The sequence below is a fragment of the Rhinichthys klamathensis genome, unplaced genomic scaffold, assembly GCF_029890125.1.
Source record: "Rhinichthys klamathensis goyatoka isolate OS25496 unplaced genomic scaffold, OSU_Roscu_1.1 h1tg000041l_1, whole genome shotgun sequence".
NCBI lineage: Eukaryota > Metazoa > Chordata > Actinopteri > Cypriniformes > Leuciscidae > Rhinichthys > Rhinichthys klamathensis.
Window position 1 is genome coordinate 390998 of NW_026606588.1, and position 19954 is coordinate 410951.

At 38.5% G+C, this 19954-nt stretch overlaps 1 protein-coding gene across 2 annotated transcripts in view; it reads left to right on the plus strand.

Annotated features, from left to right (window-relative positions):
- The first annotated feature begins 634 nt into the window (after positions 1–634).
- cenpe (centromere protein E) overlaps positions 635–19954 on the plus strand; it is a 51051-nt gene continuing 31731 nt past the window's right edge. For both annotated transcript variants that reach the window (XM_056246997.1, XM_056246998.1), the window contains exons 1-20: positions 635–794; positions 1763–1869; positions 1962–2051; positions 2478–2596; positions 3265–3384; positions 3770–3851; positions 3941–4008; positions 4093–4167; positions 4271–4322; positions 6891–6978; positions 7062–7191; positions 7268–7387; positions 7520–7672; positions 8301–8448; positions 8851–8953; positions 11857–12196; positions 15120–15176; positions 15937–16125; positions 16204–16278; positions 16361–16429. In XM_056246997.1, the coding sequence (XP_056102972.1) occupies positions 724–794; positions 1763–1869; positions 1962–2051; positions 2478–2596; positions 3265–3384; positions 3770–3851; positions 3941–4008; positions 4093–4167; positions 4271–4322; positions 6891–6978; positions 7062–7191; positions 7268–7387; positions 7520–7672; positions 8301–8448; positions 8851–8953; positions 11857–12196; positions 15120–15176; positions 15937–16125; positions 16204–16278; positions 16361–16429 (2256 nt within the window). In that variant the 5' untranslated portion in view covers positions 635–723. The remainder of the gene's footprint in view (positions 795–1762; positions 1870–1961; positions 2052–2477; positions 2597–3264; positions 3385–3769; positions 3852–3940; positions 4009–4092; positions 4168–4270; positions 4323–6890; positions 6979–7061; positions 7192–7267; positions 7388–7519; positions 7673–8300; positions 8449–8850; positions 8954–11856; positions 12197–15119; positions 15177–15936; positions 16126–16203; positions 16279–16360; positions 16430–19954) is intronic.

Consider the following 19954-nt stretch of genomic DNA (forward strand, 5'->3'; position numbering starts at 1 on the left):
ACATTACATTTTAAAAAACTAAATATGTTTGCAAACAACGTCTTAAAAACATTTTTACATTCAGAAATAACGTTTCCATAACTGAACGGGAACGTTAGCGAGAAAATGTTAGAACATATTTTTGTAATGCGGGATATTGGAGTTTAGTTGGCTAGCCCGGGGCTAGTTGTCACACTGTTTACTCCAGTGAATATTTCTCTAGGTGGTTTTATTTTTAAAAGTCAGTTTCTGTATAGACACAAAGCTAAAGTCTTAAATAAAAGGCTATTGAATATTTCAGCACTTATACTGTCCCCCAAAAGTTAATTTAACACATATAACACGAGCTCATGTGTGAAAATTAATACTATCTCTATTCAAAATGTATTATGATATATATTTAAGCAGTAAAACACTTCTGAAATAAACAACAAAAATTGAAAAGGTGACATTCTAAAGTATTAAACCAATGAAATGTAATGAATAAATTGTATAATTACACAACTTTCCACGACTGAGTAAAAGTAATATCATGAGGCTCGTTTAAAAACACATGGGCGGAGTCTCGCTCACTGCACTCCACAGGAAACTCAACGGAAATGTTTTTTTGCTATTTCAGCGACCAATGAGGGCGGCCGTTGATCCGCGCATGCGCACAGATCGTCCAATGGAAAGTCGGTTAAAATTTCAAATGCGCTCAGTCAGTCAGTCAGTTAGTTTCAGTAGCGCCGCGGTTTATCGTTAATGGATGGAGCGAAAATGACAGAAGAATCCGCTGTAAAAGTTTGCGTTAGGGTCAGACCCCTTATTAAAAGGTAAGAAAATATCAATATTTACAGTATGGAGGTGAATTTGACTTCAAAAACAGTCTAGAGGTAGCAGCTATTGCTGAGGGATTCACTGCGGATGAGTGAACAACAGTCTTTAGCTAATGACATAATTATAAATCAGTAACGTTAGCAAAGGGTGTTTTTGCTGTATAATATTTCTGAGATAAGTTAATCGTGTTCTAAAAACGTATTATGAACAATTCATTAATAATATATCTAACGTTACATATTTCGCTGGTTTACCAGTGGCCAGACTGTTAACGTTACGTTAATCCATGGAAGCTTGTGTCCGCCACTGAATAAAACATTTTAAAAGATAATTGCGACTTTTTATCTTTCAATTGCGAGTTTATATCTCGCAGTTTTGACTTTATTTCAAAATTGTGAGATTATAAAGTCAAATTCTGAGAAAGGGAAAAAAAAGACACAATTGTGAGTTTATATCACGCAATTGCGAGAAAAAAAGTCCCAGTTACCCTTTTTTATTTTGTATTGGTGGAAACAAGCTTTCATACTAATCTGACCAACTAACGTTAGCTGGTAACGTTAATCATAGGTTCAAACTAACGTTATACCATACTATCTGCTTTATGTATCTGACAAAGTTATGACTAGTCTTCAAGGAATAACGTTAGGTCACATCAAAATGAAAATAATGTCATTTACTCAGTCACCCTCAAGTTTTTCCAAACCTGTATGAATTTCTTTCTTCTGCTGAACACAAAAGAAGATATTTTGAAGAATGTATGTAACCAATAAGTTGATGTAATGTTACCCCATTGACTTCCATAGTATTTTTTTTTTTCTACTATGGTAACGTTAGTCAATGGTGTGGTTACAAGGTTTTACAACGAGCGGCAGTCTGTCAGTCTCCACACAGCTCGTTTATTCCATGTTTAAAGTTGATTTTCAGTGTTTTGACATCAATGTAATGATAATCCTGATGCCTTCAGGGAGGAGTCTGAGAGTTCAGAGCCAGTGCAGCTCTTCTGGAGAGCCGATAAACAGGCCATCCATCAGCTGGACGAAGATGGCGCTCCAACCAAGAGCTTCAGCTTCGGTGAGTTGAGCTCCAGTGATCGCAGTGGTGTGTGTGTTCTGACCCTCGTGTGTGTGTGTGTTCTGACCCTCGTGTGTGTGTGTGTGTTTCAGACCGAGTGTTCAGCGCTGCAGAGACCACCGCTCAGCTCTACCAGGACATCGCCAAGCCCCTGGTCGTGTCTGCAGTCGAAGGCTATAACGGTGAGGCCAGAACATCTAACGTGAACATTTGTCCTGTAGTTCATCAGATTGGCTGATCCCTCTGAGCTCAAAGGAGTAGTTCACTTCAGAATTAAAATGTCCTGAAAATGAGTGAGTTTTTCGCTCTACTCTACATTTTTTGAACCGGAACACACGTGACCTTTCAACCTGATTGCGTAATGTGTGTCGCATCACAACTAGTGCAAGACAAGCGTTTATGGTTATAAAGTATATACATTTTTATTTTTGTTTACTCTATTGAAGTCCACTACTTGGAGAAGAATCCTGGAATGAACTAATCCTTTAAGACATGGTGCAATATCAATTACAGGAAATAAAAATGCATGAACATAATGCACACAGGCGTAGTATAGAGGTGTGTTCTGCACTTACTCAAAGTCTTAATGCATCATCTTCTATTTTCAGGCACGATATTTGCCTATGGACAGACGTCATCCGGAAAGACTTTCTCCATGATGGGAAGCGAGCACAACCCTGGAGTGATTCCTCTCGCCATGGCCGACGTCTTCAAAACTATCAAAAATGTAAGTGCAAAAATGTACTTGAATTTGACTTTTTGAAATTGAAGACCTGGAAAACCCATGAAAGGTACTTGAAAAGTGCTTGAGTTATTGAAAGACAATAGATGTTTAATTTTATCAATATTTTCACGCAAAATGAACACTGCAGCCCGTCTGATATAGAGGCATTTCTCCTGGCTATGAGTGTAATATTGCTCATATAAATATCCCAGTATATGATACAGCTTTAATCTTCATCAATCAAATATTCATGAGAAAAATAATCAGTTTGAATAAGGAAACTATCTTTGACATTGTATCCTTTCAAAGGTTAAAGTTTCCACAGTCACTGCATGTGCTGCACTTTATTAGTACCATTTTGTTTTATTCATTTATTTTCATTTGTTTATTTAACTTTTTTTTTATCATTTGAAAGATATTGTTTGATAAGTGAGATCTCTGATTGTAGTTTCCTGTTTTACCGCCACTTTTGAGATCGGAACTGTTTTACAGTGCTTTACGTTTCAGTCTTTTCCCTCACAAATGACGGCATTGGGATTTTGGGGTGAATCGTTGTAGTTGAGTAGTTGATTTCAGTACGTCTGTCTTGTACGTTTGTTAATGGTTCATTAACCAATGCCTTTTCTGGCAGTGAGCATTTAATAGCTTTATTTCTTTGCGTCTTTTTCCAGTTTCCGAAGAAGGAGTTTCTCCTGCGCGTGAGTTATATGGAGATCTACAACGAGACGGTCACAGATCTGCTCTGCGACAGCTGGAAAAGAAGGCCTCTGGAGATCCGGGAAGGGAACTATGTGAGTGTTTGGTTGGACTCGTACACAGATGCGAGAGTAGTTTCAGATCTTAAAGGGGTAATTCAACCAAATATGAAAGTCCTGGTTCTTCCAAGCTTTATAATGGCAGTGAATGGCTGTTTCTGTTTTAAAGTGCATCTGTCCATCATAATAGTGCATCTGTCCATGCCTTTATTAACCCCCGGAGCCTGTGGAGTTCGTTTATGATGGATAGATGCACTTTTATGGACGTCTACAGCTTGGAAGAACCAGGACACTTTTGATATAACTCCGATTGTCTTCGTCTGAAAGAAGAACGTGATACACATGGCTTGAGGGCGAGTAAATCATGGCCTAATTTAAATGTTTGTGTGAACTGTCCCTTTAACCCACTGACTGTCCACAGAAAAACGTGTACGTGGCCGATCTGACCGAAGAGATGGTGACGTCTCCGGAACAAGCCCTGTCCTGGATCACCAAAGGAGAAAGTAAAGCTGCTCTCATTGAATCACTCACTCGCTCGTTCTTTATTCTGCTGTACTGCGGTGCTTATCTGACCCTCACTTGATTCATACAGAAAACCGGCATTATGGGAAAACTAAAATGAACCAGCGCAGCAGCCGCTCTCACACCATTTTCCGCATGGTAAGAGGCGATACGAACTGGAGTGTGTTTGGAATCTGGTTTATTTGGACTCTAAGTTCATCTGGTTTGTGTTCTCCGTGTCAGATCCTGGAGAGCCGTGACCGAAGCGATCCGGCGTCTGGGGAGAACGCTGATGGAGCCATCATTGTGTCACATCTGGTGAGCTCAAAACAAACACCAACCTTCTGTGTGATTTCACTGACGTCATTTGGATGAGCAGCGTTTATCACGTTTATCAGTCTGTTGTTTCCCGTTTCTGCAGAACTTGGTGGATCTTGCCGGAGCTGAGCGGGCGAGTCAGACGGGAGCTGAGGGTAATCATTGTGTTTTACTGTTCGTTCTTTTAGTCTGTTGCTTGTTTTGGAACAGGAAAATGGACTTCATTAAATGGTCAAACTACACGATTTCACGGTCGTGATGATTCGCAAACGACAGTGACCGTCGGGATGCAAGAAACGATCTTTTTGTCTCGTATAGTGGACAACAACTGACGCGGCGCTTCACAATGTCCCGACATAAAGACTAGCATGTTTAATTAATCCCGGTCCTCCATGACAGGTTCCGTCACATCTGTGACCAATAGGAGCACAGAAGCTCTTCCCTACGCCGCTTTCAAACATGGCGAACCGGTGGAGATTACAAATCTGGCACGTTTGGTTATGTATACGTCTCTAAGTTTTCTCTATAACGAAGGAGAATATGATTTGCTAGTTAAAGCCGTTTCCAGCTGACGCGTCTGTCATGGCAGTCCCTCGAGGAAACATCATAAACGCCAAATCTCCACAAAACAACTATTTCTTTCTTGTGGCTTTTCTGACGACAAGACGGCCAGTCCATAACACGCCACTTCGGTAGCCATCGTTTGTTTACGCTCTTCTTTCTGGAAGTCAGTCGCTAGTTCCGCCTTCTTGATGAGATCACACCGTTAATGAGAGCAAGTGATGATTGGTCGGGATGCAAGATGTATTCTGACCGTTCTAAGAGTCAAAATCGCATAACGGGTACTATCGTAACAGTCAGAAATATTGTGTATTTTGAACGGCACGGCACAAATAGTCATTAAAGAAACATTCTGAGTGCAGAAGATTAACACTCGCACACAGACACACATTCACTTACACTCACTCACTCACACTCGCATGCAAGCACACACACTTACTAACTCACTCACTCGCTCACATGTAAGCACAGACACTTACACAGACATTGAGTGAAATGAGTGGGAGTCAATGTCTGTGAGCATTATTGCAAAAATATGCTTCACAATGATAAAAAAAAAAAAACTTGACAAATAATTCTTGTATAATGCCTAAATAAATATCCAAATGTATATTTTCCAAGCATAAAATCTAGTATTTTCACAGCAGGTAAGTGGCATAGAACTGTTCCTGGTCACACATGAGCATATACAGCCAAAGTTTGAGCCATTTACGATAGGGATGCACCGATCCGATATTTGTATCGGGTATCGGGGTCGATACTGCCATTTTTGCCGGATCGGGTATCGTTCAGAAGAGGCCGATCCAAATCCGATATTGTGCGTATATATTCTGTGTTATTGTTAAGCCCAACAAAAGGCACAAAAACATTATAAAGCACCATAAAGTTTTCGTGCACTATATTATAAGTGTTCTGAAGCCATTATATATTATAATGTGAGATAGACATGAATATTTAAGTCATTAAATTCAAGATCACGTAAACTTTTCCATCCGTCAATCTGTCAATCATTCTTCATTCAGCATTCAAACAGCGCGTCGCGTTCGGTTACTACAGTCAACACGAGAACAAGATGATTCAATGTTACTATTATTATACTTGATCTGTAGATAAAGGTCTATGGTTTTGCATAAAACAATTTTATCTTGCTGGACTTTATTGCTGTAACTTAATCATGTTACTTTCTACCGGGTCAGGTGTCTCTTAGATCACAACAATGGAGTACAGTAGAGCACTATAACTGTTCTTCACGCGCACAGTAACTGAAATTTAAAACTATTAAAAGAAAAGGCTCAATAAACGATTGCATAGATAGATACTGTATTATACACTACGCATCAATATGTATTTCCTTTGTGCTTTGAACTTTTCAATGCGCACTCGACGCGCGCTGTGACTCATGTTGCTTCAAGCGCATCATTCTGCGCTCGGGATGCGCATAAGCGCTGTGTGCCGCAATGTATTGGAGCCTTTCATATCATAATACAGTGACGCAATGAAAGATTATTAATAGCCTTTCTTGTTCTGTCCTATCTATCATATGTTCCTGCCTCATTAAACAGCTGTGCTATACATTTAAAACATGTCTCAATTTTAGGCTATATATAAAATAATTTATCTTTTTGATTTTTGTTATCTTGTTTTTCATGAATATATTTTACAACAATACAAAGAGCAATGTGTAACGTTTTATCAGATTTAGTGTTACACTTATTGTCTCTTATTTGTTCCCCACTAAATGTTTTTTTTCACTAATGTTCAGATTTTATACAAGTATACTCTGCACTCTTGATTTTTATAGATTACATTTTACTGCTGAATTATCCACTAATCTAGTTTATAATAGCATTTTTGTCATAGATTATGATCATATATTTTGATTTGTTTTTCTTTATAATGAAGTTGTCTATATTAAGTAGATTGTGTTTAATACACAAAAGAGTGTTTATCAGTTCAACACACAGAGTTATAAAAATTCTACTTGATTAAAAAAAAAACTGCGCTGGTATCGGATCGGTATCGGGGATCGGTCGATACTCAGAATTTTTGGTATCGGATCGATTCTGAAAAAAGTGGTATCGGTGCATCCCTAATTTACGAAAAGCTTAAAATATAACATTTATTTAATGAATTTGTGTGTTAAAAGCTCTCTCTTGTTTCAGGAGCTCGGTTAAAAGAAGGGTGCAACATAAACCGCAGTCTGTTCATACTGGGTCAAGTCATTAAGAAGTTATCCGATGAGAGTCAGAAGTGAGTTATTTCGTGACTTTCACCCTGTTTTTGGCAGCAAACCGTAGCAAACCATAACGTCTCGTTTCCATTCCCTCCAAAAGGGGCTTCGTGAATTACAGAGACAGTAAACTGACCCGAATCCTGCAGAACTCTTTGGGTGGAAATGCAAAAACTGTGATTATTTGCACCATCACGCCCGCCACTGTGGACGAGACCGTCAGCACTCTACAGGTACGAGGACCACACGCTGCTTTGCTCTGCTACGGGGAGATGTTTAACTCATCTGTGTTTTTACTGTGATTTAAAGTTTGCGAGTGCTGCGAAGCGCATGAAGAACGACCCTCACGTCACGGAGGTCTCTGATGAAGGCGCGCTCCTGAAAAGATACCGCAACGAGATTGTTGATCTTAGACGCCGTCTGCAAGAGGTAAGTCAAGTCTCCATCTATACAGCGCTTTAGCAATACAGATGTTTCACAGCAGCTTTACAGTGATAACAGGAGATTACAGCAGCTCTAGAATAAAGGTAATAACACGATCTTTCCCATCTCCTCTCACAGGTGTCCTCTGTCACTCAAACGACTGAAACCGAGCGAGAGTCGCTGTGTCAGCTCCTGCAAGAGAAAGACCAGCTCCAGAGAGATCAGCAGGACCGGATCAAGAACTTGACCAAGTTGCTAGTTACTGCCTCAAACTGCGCCCTGATCCCGAAGGTGACCGATTTCACTAGTCGTAACTAGGCTTGGGTATCGTTTGAATTATCGTTCCTAATTTCGATTCCAATAAGGCAAAAAAAACAAAAAACTTGGATATCGTTCACATTTAGTTTTATTGCAAAACATTTAATTGTACCTTAATATCATGAACAAAAATCAACAGGCTAAAGAACACTTAAGCAAGGAATGTTTGCATGGTTTAAAAATACCATAGAGAACAATATATAGCTAACACTGCACTCTATAAATAAAATGTACATTTTAAATGGTTACAAAAGTTATTCAGTGAAGAACGAGTGAGTTTTCTCTGTCTTGTTTTGTGTGATTAGTGTTATGATAGAGACGGCAGGAATATTAGCCCTGTCACTTTAAGAGCTGCTCTATAGTTACTCACGCCTGCGACACTGAACACAGCGATCCGTCTCGCGCTTGAATGGTTTAAAATCACTTTCTGTGTGAAAACTCATTGAAATGCTCACAAAGGAATCGATAAGAGGAACCGAAATTTTAATTTTATGACAAGTATCCGATTCCTGACCTCGTATTTTTTTAATTCCCAACCCTAATCGTAACTCCTCAGTGTCAGTGAAGTCCACGGATCTGATTGCTGCATTTAAACGCACAGGTTCCCAAGCGGAGAGTGACGTGGGGGGGGAAACTGCTGAGATCTGCACATCTGCTGGAGGAAGACTTCGGCTCGACTGACATGAGCTTCGCTGAGCCGTACATCAAGAAGAGGAGAGCCGACTGCTCTCTGCCTGAAGAGGGAGAGGGTATGAGTATCTTAACACTTGAGAAACTTACTTGCATTCGAAAATGATTCTGCAGTCGCAGCGAAGCAGTTTTCCTCAGTCTGAGTAATTCAAAACTTGTATCCTTTAAATATACAAGTTGAACAAAAAATTACTTGAAGTTAGGATAACCTTCAACTTCTTAAATCCCTCTTGTCTTAAAAGATTATACATTTTTATGCCTTTTGCTTAATTATAACAATTAATTTGATATATGATGGCAACGCAAACCACCGGTCCATCTTAAGACAGGCTCATTTCAAATAATTATTTTTTAACTCGCATTAAAAATGCAACGCTGAATTCCGGTCAAGCCAATAGATTGAACATTCTGTGAAGATTTGTGTGTCCGTCACTAGATAAAGTGTGTGGTGTTGTGTGCAGATATGGATGAGTTCGACAGCCGCTTCGACTTCACTGCTATGGATGAACCCAACATGGACATGGAGATGAGCAGCATCACGGTCCGCAGCTCCTCGGAGGGGGGGTGAGAACCATTATCAATATCAACACTGCTTTTACACTCTGATGGGGCGTTTAAATCGGCTTGAATTGTTTACCTGGTTTTGTTTACTGCTAAGAGTTTTTGAATTTAAATGTTTTCTGAAAAAACGTTTCCATGCATTATTATATTTTATTTGAGCAGAAATGCAATAAAATATGCATTGCATTGTTTGCCATTAGAGTTGCATTTCTCACTGTTGCTGACTTAATTTGTAACTGTTTAAGGGTGTAACGAGACCCTCATGTCACGATACTGGACTCACAATACGATATTAATGAGATACTCCAAGACATATGATAAAAAGTTAACAAATAATAAACTGCTGATTAAAATGCTAAATTTGGTGTTACATTGTGTGTAAATGAATAGTCTTGGACTCAGTGCTGGAAACCCAAAGCAGGACAATAGAGACACCAGAATAACAATATTCATGATTCTGAAGATGAAAACACAATTATTTTAGACGAATATGTTTGCACTCTGTCTCTGACTAGATATATTTAAAATGATGTAGGACACTTTTTTACTGGTAACATCAGACATTTGACATTATCAGGCCCACAAGTACTCCCACATTACATTATTATACATTAAATTTCTATATATAATGTTGAATATAATGTAGTACTGACACTAAAACTCACATTTTTTTTCTCTCACAGTAATTTTTCCTTTGGGTAACCTATCCATGATACATATTCAGGGTATCCGCGGGTCCTTAAAAAGTCTTAAATTAGATTTTAAAAATTTATGGCCTTAAAAAGTCTTATTTTGACTTATGAAAGGTCTTAAATTTTCGATGGCAATTTGAGTTAGACATATCTAAATGTTTTCCAAATTAAAACTATCTAATTAACGTACTTTTTTATTTACTATTCGTTCTTTGTGGATATGCTCGTTCACGTGACATTTCGCGTGACATTTCGCGCCAGCATTACGTCTGTCTCCTGCACGCGAAACAGCAGGAGAGGAGAAGAAAGCTGGTTAATTTCAGTTCAATTGTAAGTTCATTCTTTATGTGCGTAGTGGTGTGCGATGTGTATTGTCTATTATGATATTGTAATCATTGTTTTACTTTAACGTTAACTATGTACGAGGGCGCACTGCGAGCTGACATCGCATTTGTCTCTCATGCTTGCTTTCACTGCGTGATGTGTCAGTGCAGTTATAGGTATGTTCCCTAATAGACGTATAAAGTTTTTGTATTTTATATATCATATGTTGTTATCATACAATATTACATCAGCAAGAGGGCTGTTTTCCCGTGCACAATAGCAAATATGATATTTATTTTATATAACAGTTAAATTAACATTGTTACATTTTATAAACAATATTGTCAATATTGTTTGTTTTCCCTTTATTTCGCTGACGAGAATTTCAAAATGAAACCGTAGCAGAGTCTCAATGCAAAAGACAGCGATGATTTCTTGACTGAAATCTGCATTTTGAACGAATCATTTTAACGATTCAATGAACAATCACTTGCAGTTCCTGAATGAATCAGCCGTTTGAACAAATCGTTTGAATGAATGACTCCCTGAGACAGTGACTTGCCGCCGCCTACTGGCGGGTTTAGTTTCACATTTAAAGTACCCTGTAATTAAAATGTTACAATTAGAAATCAGTTCATATTTAAATATTGAATTAAGAATTGAAAGAATTGAATATATCATAGCTTTATTTATGCAATTGTAAATGGAGTATTAATATATTAATGCCAGTTCTGATGCTGCTTCTGCCTCCTCTGCACTGCAAAGATGGATTTTGATTTAATGATTTAATATAACTGGTAACAGTGGTATTGTGTTATTATTCTAATATAATTTAATTTGAATGTTAGAATTTGACATAAAAGGTGATGCATACCTCTAAGTAAAAAAAAAAAAAAAAGTCCATATATGGGTGAAAATGCCCCTGGAACTCAATTTAAGGTTGCAAATATTGCCCTTTAATAAAAAAATTTTAATTCCTTTCACTGCTGTGAACTGACCACTGCATAGAATATGAAAAATATGAATATCTTTGTGAGTCAGCTGTCAACAACAGGCCTAAACCAGCCATGGTACCAGTACACAAACACAATCAGTAAAATATCATCTAATTATCATCAACAAAACTTTGAAAATATTGAGACATTTTTTTTTCAATATTGCGCACCCCTAATGTAAGGTATTAATTTTGATTTCTTCAGGTCTTAAAAAGGTCTTAAAAAGCCTTAAATTTGACTTTAAAAAGTGTGCAGATACCCTGGTAGTAAATGTAACATCTGAACGCCAGAGGGTTTCTCACACACACAAACACATACACACACACACCAGAGGGCGTCTCACACACACCACATATGCCCTGCTGCAGAAGTATGATAACACGCAACATTCCAGGAAACCCCCATCAGGCATCAGACTAGCTAAATCATACTGTAGCTGAATAAACAGAATAAGGCAGTCGTGTGTTTATTAGTCTTGTTTAATCAAAGCATTTCAATCTTCTGTGTGAGAAGCGCATCATCTCACAGGAGGACGAGCTCAGCTGTCCTGATGAAGTGAGTTTGGAGTAAAAGCGTGTTATTAAATGTCGTCTTTTGTTGCACAAGAGGTTCGTAAATGCGTCTCATGTCTGGAAAGATGTTTGATCTGTTGCTTTTTCAAATGCTCGTTATAAGCGACTGGAACTCGCGGTGCTTTCAGAGTGAGCCGTGTTTCCTGAGCCGTGCTTCACTGACACGCTGCACATAACTGACAATCACAGCATCGCCACTTCATACTCGCCATAAGCCCACTCCATTAAAGTGCGATTTAATCGTGCAGCGCTAGCAGAAGTGCTCACATGCTTTTCTGCAGCATAAATGCATGTTTCTATAATGTGTCCTCTGTGTTCAGGGCTAATTTCCTCGACTCTCCCCGAGCGAACGAGCTCATGGTGAAGGTGGCGTCTCTGGAGCGCCAGCTGGACGCCGAGACTCAGAGCAAATGCAGAGCAGAGGAGATGAGCGCTGAGCTCCAGCTGAAGGTCTCTGAGCTGGAGGACAAGCTGGAGGCTCGATCCACGCCGTCAGGACAGGACCAGACCCTCTCTGAGCTGGAGGAGCTGCAGCGGCGCCTGGAGGCGCAGGTTCAGGAGAGACGGAGAGCTGAGGAGAAGAGCGTCGCACTGGAGCTGAAGCTGGCAGAGCTGGAGAAGCCTTCAGAAGCCCTCCTTCGCTCACAGAACACCTGTGAACAGGTACGACCCCAGCTCTAGTCCCCACAATGCACTTGCGTTTTATGCGTATTAGAGATGTGACGGTGAGGATATTTTCATCAGCGTGTGACAACACCAGTATCACCGGCGGGGGCTTTTATTTCGCTAATTTGATGGCAAAAGTAAAATTAGTTTATTAGCCCATTATTCTTAATGAAAAACACAACAAAACGGTACAATGACGAATTCGCTTTGCTTTGACACCAAATATTCCATCATCGTCTTGTCAGCTCCTCACTCTCGTGATTAATGAAGTCTGACTCCTGTTGCTGATCTGTGCTGCGACTCTCTTACAGCTCACAGACACGTTCAGTTTAATTGTAGTGAACTAAATGTTTTTATTAAAATAAATCAAATCGACGGTGCCGCGGTGGGCGAGAGATGTAACTGGTGTTGCTTCTGAACACAGGCTATCGTAGCAAGGCTAATGCGTATCCCCTTCTGCAGTGATGGGGTTTTCTCTCTATTAGTGTTGTCAAAAAACTCGGTACTTCGGTACCAAGTCGGTACAAAAAAAATTAACGGTTATGGTACCAGCTTTTCTAGGTACCGAGTACCGGGTCAATCCGGTTCTTGATGCGCTGTCCGAAAGGTGCAGAGTTGCGTCCTCTTCATAAAAACACTGAGACATGGCGACCCGTGGCGCTGCTAATGCGCTGGCTCTGAATCCACTTGTTGACAAGAAAGGAGGAAAGAGCCACATATGGAAATATGTTGAATTAGGCTAATGTCACGTTGCCATAAAGGGCCGTTCACATAGCACGTTTTTTGCGCGTGCAAATTTCAAATGTAGGCGCGCGGGAAGCGCGCTCATAATAGAAGCGACGTGCGAGCTTGTTTTTCCAGGCGCGTCACTGTTTATGGTTGCATAGCGGAGACACGCGAGAGCGAGCGCTTGTGGAGAGAAGGAGAAAGCGGTGCAAACTGCGCTCTCCGTGATGACGAGGAAGTATCAGCAAAGAATTAATTGATTTCTAGCCCTTGCATTAGAAATCAGCTACAGGGTTCTCAAGTTTTGAAGACAGGCAAGTGACATTTTTGGCAGTTTTGGATTAAATAAAAGTAGGCTACAGTTAAGTCAAATAAAACATGTTTTATCTCCTGTATAGTTTGGTAACACTACAATAGGATACCATTCATTAACATTACTTAATGTGTTAACATCAACACATTGAGTGAACAATATATTTTTACTAGGGCTGCAACTAACGATTATTTTGATAATCGATTAATCGGACGATTATTTTTTCTATTAATCGGGTAAAACATTCAATTAGATTTTTTGTTTATTATGACTAAATAAAACCCGGTTACACTTTATTTTAAGGTGTCCTTGTTACAGTGTAATTATATTTAAGTACAGAGTAATACTACATGTACTTACTATAGGAATAGGGTAGGATTAGGTTGAGGGTTAGTTGCATGTAATTATGCATAATTTACTGTTATTACTACAGTAAGTACATGTAACATATGTAACAAGGACACATCGTAAAATAAAGTGTTACCTAAAACCCTAAATTAGGATATTTATGTGTAAAAGTGTACTTTAAAAAGTGCAAAAGCCACACATTGAGTTTTACAAATATCAATATTTGCATTGTTTTTAATGATAATTGCTGATGGCAATGGCAAGTTCAGATGTGAAGATATAAACTAAAAACATCTCAAATATATAATTAATTTAATTTTTATTTGAAATGAATTGAATTATAAGGATAATTTGTAAAAATAAATATAGAAAGACTGAAAACAAGCGTGTGAACATAGAGCCGCAGTAGATCGCGTTTGAAAAACAATTAAAACTTAATAGTAGACAAATGCTATATAAAGAGAACGTAATGGAGGTACGCAGCAAGCTAACAGGCTTGATTAAAAAGACAGGAAAAATGATGCATTAGTGCACCAACATTCGCTGAAAACCACTGAGTACAGTGACTAAAAAACAATAATTTACTGCTGCTGTTATTAACTGCCTTTATATTTAGTGCTTTGCTTTGTAAAGACCGTTTTAATTTAATATTTCTGCGGTAGCGCTATTTTAATCCATCACTTATGTTGCGAGCGAACTGATTGCGCAACCTGATGCTCGAGACGCAAAATACAGACATCCCAAGTCTCCCGGAAGTTCTGGAAGTCACCCGCATATTGATAGCGGCTCGCAAATTAGTTCAAACTCCCGGGATTTGAGCGCGCATGCGAGACAGAAGAGACTGTGCTCCAAACCGTGTAGCGCGAGCGCGCGGCAGAGCAACGGAGGGAGAGAGACCTTGCGTGTGTGTGCGTGTGTGCCTCATGAAGCGCGTGTAAGACAGAGAGCATCCTGATTGGCCGATTTCACCCAATCACCAGTAAACCCTCCCCGTGACGTAAGCAGACCAACTAATCGATAATGACATTCGTTGACAACGATTTTCATAATCGATTATTATCGATTTTATTGATTAGTTGTTGCAGCCCTAATTTTTACAACATTAATTAATGTTTGTGAATGTTATTTAATACAAACACTTGATTGTTCATGTTTGTTCACTTCATTCATTGTGCATTAAATAATTTTAACAGATAAAACTTTTGATTTTAAAAATGTATTAGTATATTTTTAAATTAACCCTAAGGAGAATAATTGCTACAGTATATAACTATGGTTTATTGTTTGGTCATTTTATCTAATGTTATCTAACAAATAGAATCTTATTGTAAAGTGTTTTTAATACTACAGTTTCCATCTTTGTAACTGTGATATACACTTTAATATATGTAAATTTTATCTAAATTAAGCTTTGGTACCGAAATTGGTACCGAGAACCGTGGATTTTCACTGGTATTGGTACCGAATGCTGAAATTTTGGGACCGTGACAACACTACTCTCTATTATTGATTGTGTTATGGGTGTGTGTTCAGCTGAAGAGAGATCTGGAAGAGGCCATTCAGCTCTGTGAGACTGTTGGGTTTGAGAAAGTGAGTAAACATGCAATTTTTTTGGCTTGTTGAATGTTCTTTTTCCTTTGGAAATGCATCATATGTAGGGTTGGGTATCGTTTGAATCTTTACAATTCCGATTCTTATCAATTTCTAATTTTGATTCCAATAAGGTATAAAAAAAAGAACTTGTATATTTTTCACATTTAGTCAAAACGTTTAATTGTAGCTGAATATCATAAACAGAAATCGACACTTGCACAAGGAACGGTTGCCTGTGGTTTAAAAACACCATAGAAAACAACTATAGCCTAACTAATATAAATGTAAAGCATTATTAAAGACAACAAACACTCGGTAATTAAAAAAGAACAAATAAAAAATTAGCAATCGCAATGGGTAGATACAACTAAACAAAGATACGATTGAAATAAACTCTTAAGATTTTCAGGTTCAGAAACTGTAATCAAATATAAAATGACACTGCACTTTATAAATAAAATATACATTACAAATAGTGTAATTAGTGTTATAGAGACGGCAGCAGGAATATCAGCGCTGTCACTTTAAGAGCTGCTCTATAGTTACTCACGCCTGCACTGAACACAGAGTCTCTCACGCTTAAAGTTTAAAGTCGTAATGCTCACAAAGGAATCGAAATTAAAATTTTATAACAAGTATCCAATTCCGGATTTGGAATCGATTTTTGATTCCCAACCCTAATCACATGACAGGGTTTTGATGCCATGTTTGAACCCTGCTAATAAATAAACCTCACCTTTTTATTTATTTTGTAAAGGATGCTGTTATAGCCGAGCGAGACCTGGCCAAACACACGCTGGATCAGCTGACCTCAGACCTGGAGCGTGTGAAGGCAGAGAAGGACTCACTTCAGAAAGACAAGGACGCCCTGCAGAAGGACATCGAGGAGAGGAGAGATGCAGACGAGTTCGAGAAACTGGAGGAGGAGAGCAAGAGAGAGTACGAGGTGATCAGAGCGCGTCACATCTAAGCTTTATCCTCACGTACACCGGCTCTCGTTTACATGTTCTCTGTCTTCACACAGAGGGAATTAGAGTCCGAGAACTCCAGACTGAAGCAGGATTTAAAGCGATCTGAAGAAATGATCCAACAGCTGAAGGTCTGCGCACATTCACTTTCTTATTCATTTGCTTTCGAACGTGTGTAACGTGTCCTTATGAACTCCGTGCTGTTCTCCACAGGCCGATCTGGCGATGATGTCATCCGAGCTCCAGAAGAAGACCGCTATGACCGCTGAGCTTCAAAGATTTGTACGTCACGAGTCGCTGAACTGTTAGTTAGTGGTCGTCTGATGAGGGTTTTCAGTGGGAACTTTGATTGTTTACACTATTTATTAACACAATATTTAGCACAATTCTTCCACACTATACGTTGACAAGAGCGTCGGCTAGTGTGACTAATCAAAATAAAAGCTAAATCTCCATGTGGCTTATTCAGGGTTCCCGCGGATCCTTAAAAAGTCTTAAAAAGTCTTAAATTAGATTTTTAAAATTTAAGGCCATAAAAAGTCTTATAAAGTCTTATTTTTACTTATGAAAGGTCTTAAATTTTAGATGACACTTTGACTTAGACATATCTAAAAGCTTTCCAAATTAAAACCATCTAATTAGCGTACGTATTTTTATTTATTTATTATTCTATCTTTGTGGATTTGCTAGTTCACGTGACATTTCGCGTCACTCGCGAGTCGCGGCAGCATAACTGTCTCCTGCAGGCGAGAGGAGAGAAGGAGAAGAAAGGTCGTAAATGTCAGTTCAGTTGTAAGTTCATTCTTTATGTGCGTATGGTGTGCGATGTGTATTGTCTTTTATGATATTGTAATCATTGTTTTAACAATGTACGAGGCACTGCGAGCTGACATCGCATTTGTCTCTCGTGCTTTCACTGCGTGATGTGTGCAGTGTAACTGTTATGTCCCCAAGTTAGTTTTTGTCTTATATTTATATCATATTATGTTCTTATATTAGAATATCACATCAGAAAGAGTGCCGTTTTCCCGTGCACAATTCCAGTTGTGATATTTATGTTATACAACAGTTAAATTAACAAGAAGTTAACATTGAGTTACTTTTTAGACACAATATTGTCAATATTGTTGGTTTTCCCTTTATTTCGCCGACTATAATTTCAAAATGAAACGTAGCAGAGTCTCAATGCAACCGACAGCGATGATTTCTTGACTGAAATCCGCGTTTTGAACGAATCACTTGCTTCTTTCCCGAATGAATCAGCCGTTTGAACGAATCGGTTGAATGAATGACTCCCTCAACTCACTTATTAAGACAGTGATTTGCCGCTGCGGTTTCATATTTAAAGTACCCTTTAAATAAAATGTTAAAATTAGAAATCATTTCATATTTAAATATTGAATATTGATTTAAAAATATATATCTCATACCTTTATTTATGCAGTTGTAAATGGAGTGTAAATATATTAGGCCATCCTTAAAAATATTCTTGTTTGCCGTAACCCGACCGACCCTGTCGAATTAGGACCGACCCAATTATTTATTTTTTTCCCCTTTTAGTCCGACCGACTTGCCGGTTGTAAACTTGCATTAAGACCGACCGATTTTTTTTTACTCTTCAAACAACTAACACAAATGCAATAAAATAATATATATATTATTTTATAGTAAGTATTGTGAATATAAATTGCGTAGGCTATGTTCTTTCTTTTAAATAAAACCCCGTGGCGTCATCTATTATGATTATGTTTACACCATTGGTTTATGCATGTCACATGGCCTGTGCGTTCGCTTCGTTTCATTCACTGTCAATGGTTCGCGCTCGGTGATGATGGCTGCGGCGCGGCTGCTTGTGAAATACGTCTGTATATGAGCCTACATTTAGTCGCTCATTATTCGAAATTCTTAATGGTCAAATAGGAGAATAGGGAATCGATGTTAACGGCCTTTTCTCGGAGCGCATCCAGCTCGTCATGATATGCCCACCGCGAACGCGCGTCACACAGCAACTGCAGGCTCTGACAAACAAACACACATAAGTGTGGGAAGCCAAACACACCGAAAGTGGGACAAACGGCACGGTGTTACAGAGTTCGCGCTGCGCTGACTTGTAATCTGCGTGGCTCAATGGACCGAGCCGCGACAGACTCGACAGCGCAGGGAGAAGTGTTTGCTTGCGCCAGCCAATGGTCAGCGCGGCGCGAACTAATCTCACCAGCGCCGCGCCGCGCTGACCAATAAAACAGCACATCCCATACCGAAATGTACTAAATAGCACAAAAGAAAATCGACCATTCCATAATATGTCAGGACTACTTAATAGGCCTATAGTTTCTACAATGCGCCTAGCCATTTGACCTCACTGATTTCCGTTAATAGCAGATGTTTATGGGTCAAATCTCTCACTCTCTCCCTGCAACTTTTTGTTACCCTCCTTTCCTGCCCCTAGACCAGAAAGGGGGCTTGTAACAGTATGGGTCAAATGTAAACGAATGGTGCCAAACGCGCTGTTTTATTGGTCGGCGCGGCGCTGGTGAGATTAGTCATTTTAATTTATTTGTTTCCCTCTGAAAATCCACTTTCATGGAAATCTAGTGGCTCCTTTTTTTTCTTCTTTTTTTGATTCAGCCTATTTTTTTTTCCAAATGAATGCAGCTGGAATTAATGCAATAAATATGTTTTTTTGACAAAGATTTCAAATTGTTTGTGGCCTATAACCTGTATCAGAATGAGGTTCGCAATGGTGGGCCCGAAGGCATGGGTTGAAGACCCAGTCAGTGACGTCACGATATGTAAATTTGTTTAGATTCATACCGACGTAATCACCATGACCAAAATTATCCTTTTTTTTTTACATTGAATCTTGAAAAAAAAAAAATAGACCTACCTACCGACCCTTTTTTTTTTTTTTATTGCTGTTACTGCAAACCAAAATATTTTTAAGGATGGCCTTAATGCCACTTCTGATGCCGCTTCTGTCACTTCTGCACTGCAAAGATGGATTTTGATTGAATGATTTAATTTGACTGGTAACAGTGGTACTGTATGATTATTATATAATTAAGTATTATTGTATAATTACTGTATAATTTAATTTGAATGATAGTATTTGACATTAAAGGTGATGCATAACTCTAAATAAGTTTAGAAAAAATGTCCATATATAGGTGAAAATGCCCCTGAAAAAATCAATTTAAGGTGGCAAATATTGCCCCTTAATTAAAATATTAATTTCTGTCACTGCTGTGAACTGACCACTGCATAGAATATGAAAAATATGAATATCTTCGTGAGTCAGTTGTCAACAACAGACCCCAACAGACCTAGACCTAAACAGACCAAACCTATAACACAATCAGTAAAATATCATCTAATTATTATCAACAAAACGTTGAAAATATCAAGATATATTTTTGTCAATACTGCACAGCCCTAATGTACGGTATTAATTTTGATTTCTTCAGGTCTTAAAAAGGTCTTAAAAAGCCTTAAATTTGACTTTCAAAAGTGTGCAGGAACCCTGTTATTGTAACTATCAAATCACAAAGACTGCCATTTAATTAAGTAAATATTTACGTGTTTATTTACACGTGAGCAGCTAATGAGTTTTGAAACTACAAAATTATTATATTGTTCACTTAAATACAGTAAGTTTTTTTTTATCATTTATTTTATAGCCATATTGATATATAATCATAGGCTTTTTAATAGAAACTTTGTGTACACAATATTTAACACAATATTTTGCACAATTCTTCCACGTTATACGGTGACCAGACTGACGGCTCTGTGTGTAAAACCAAAATC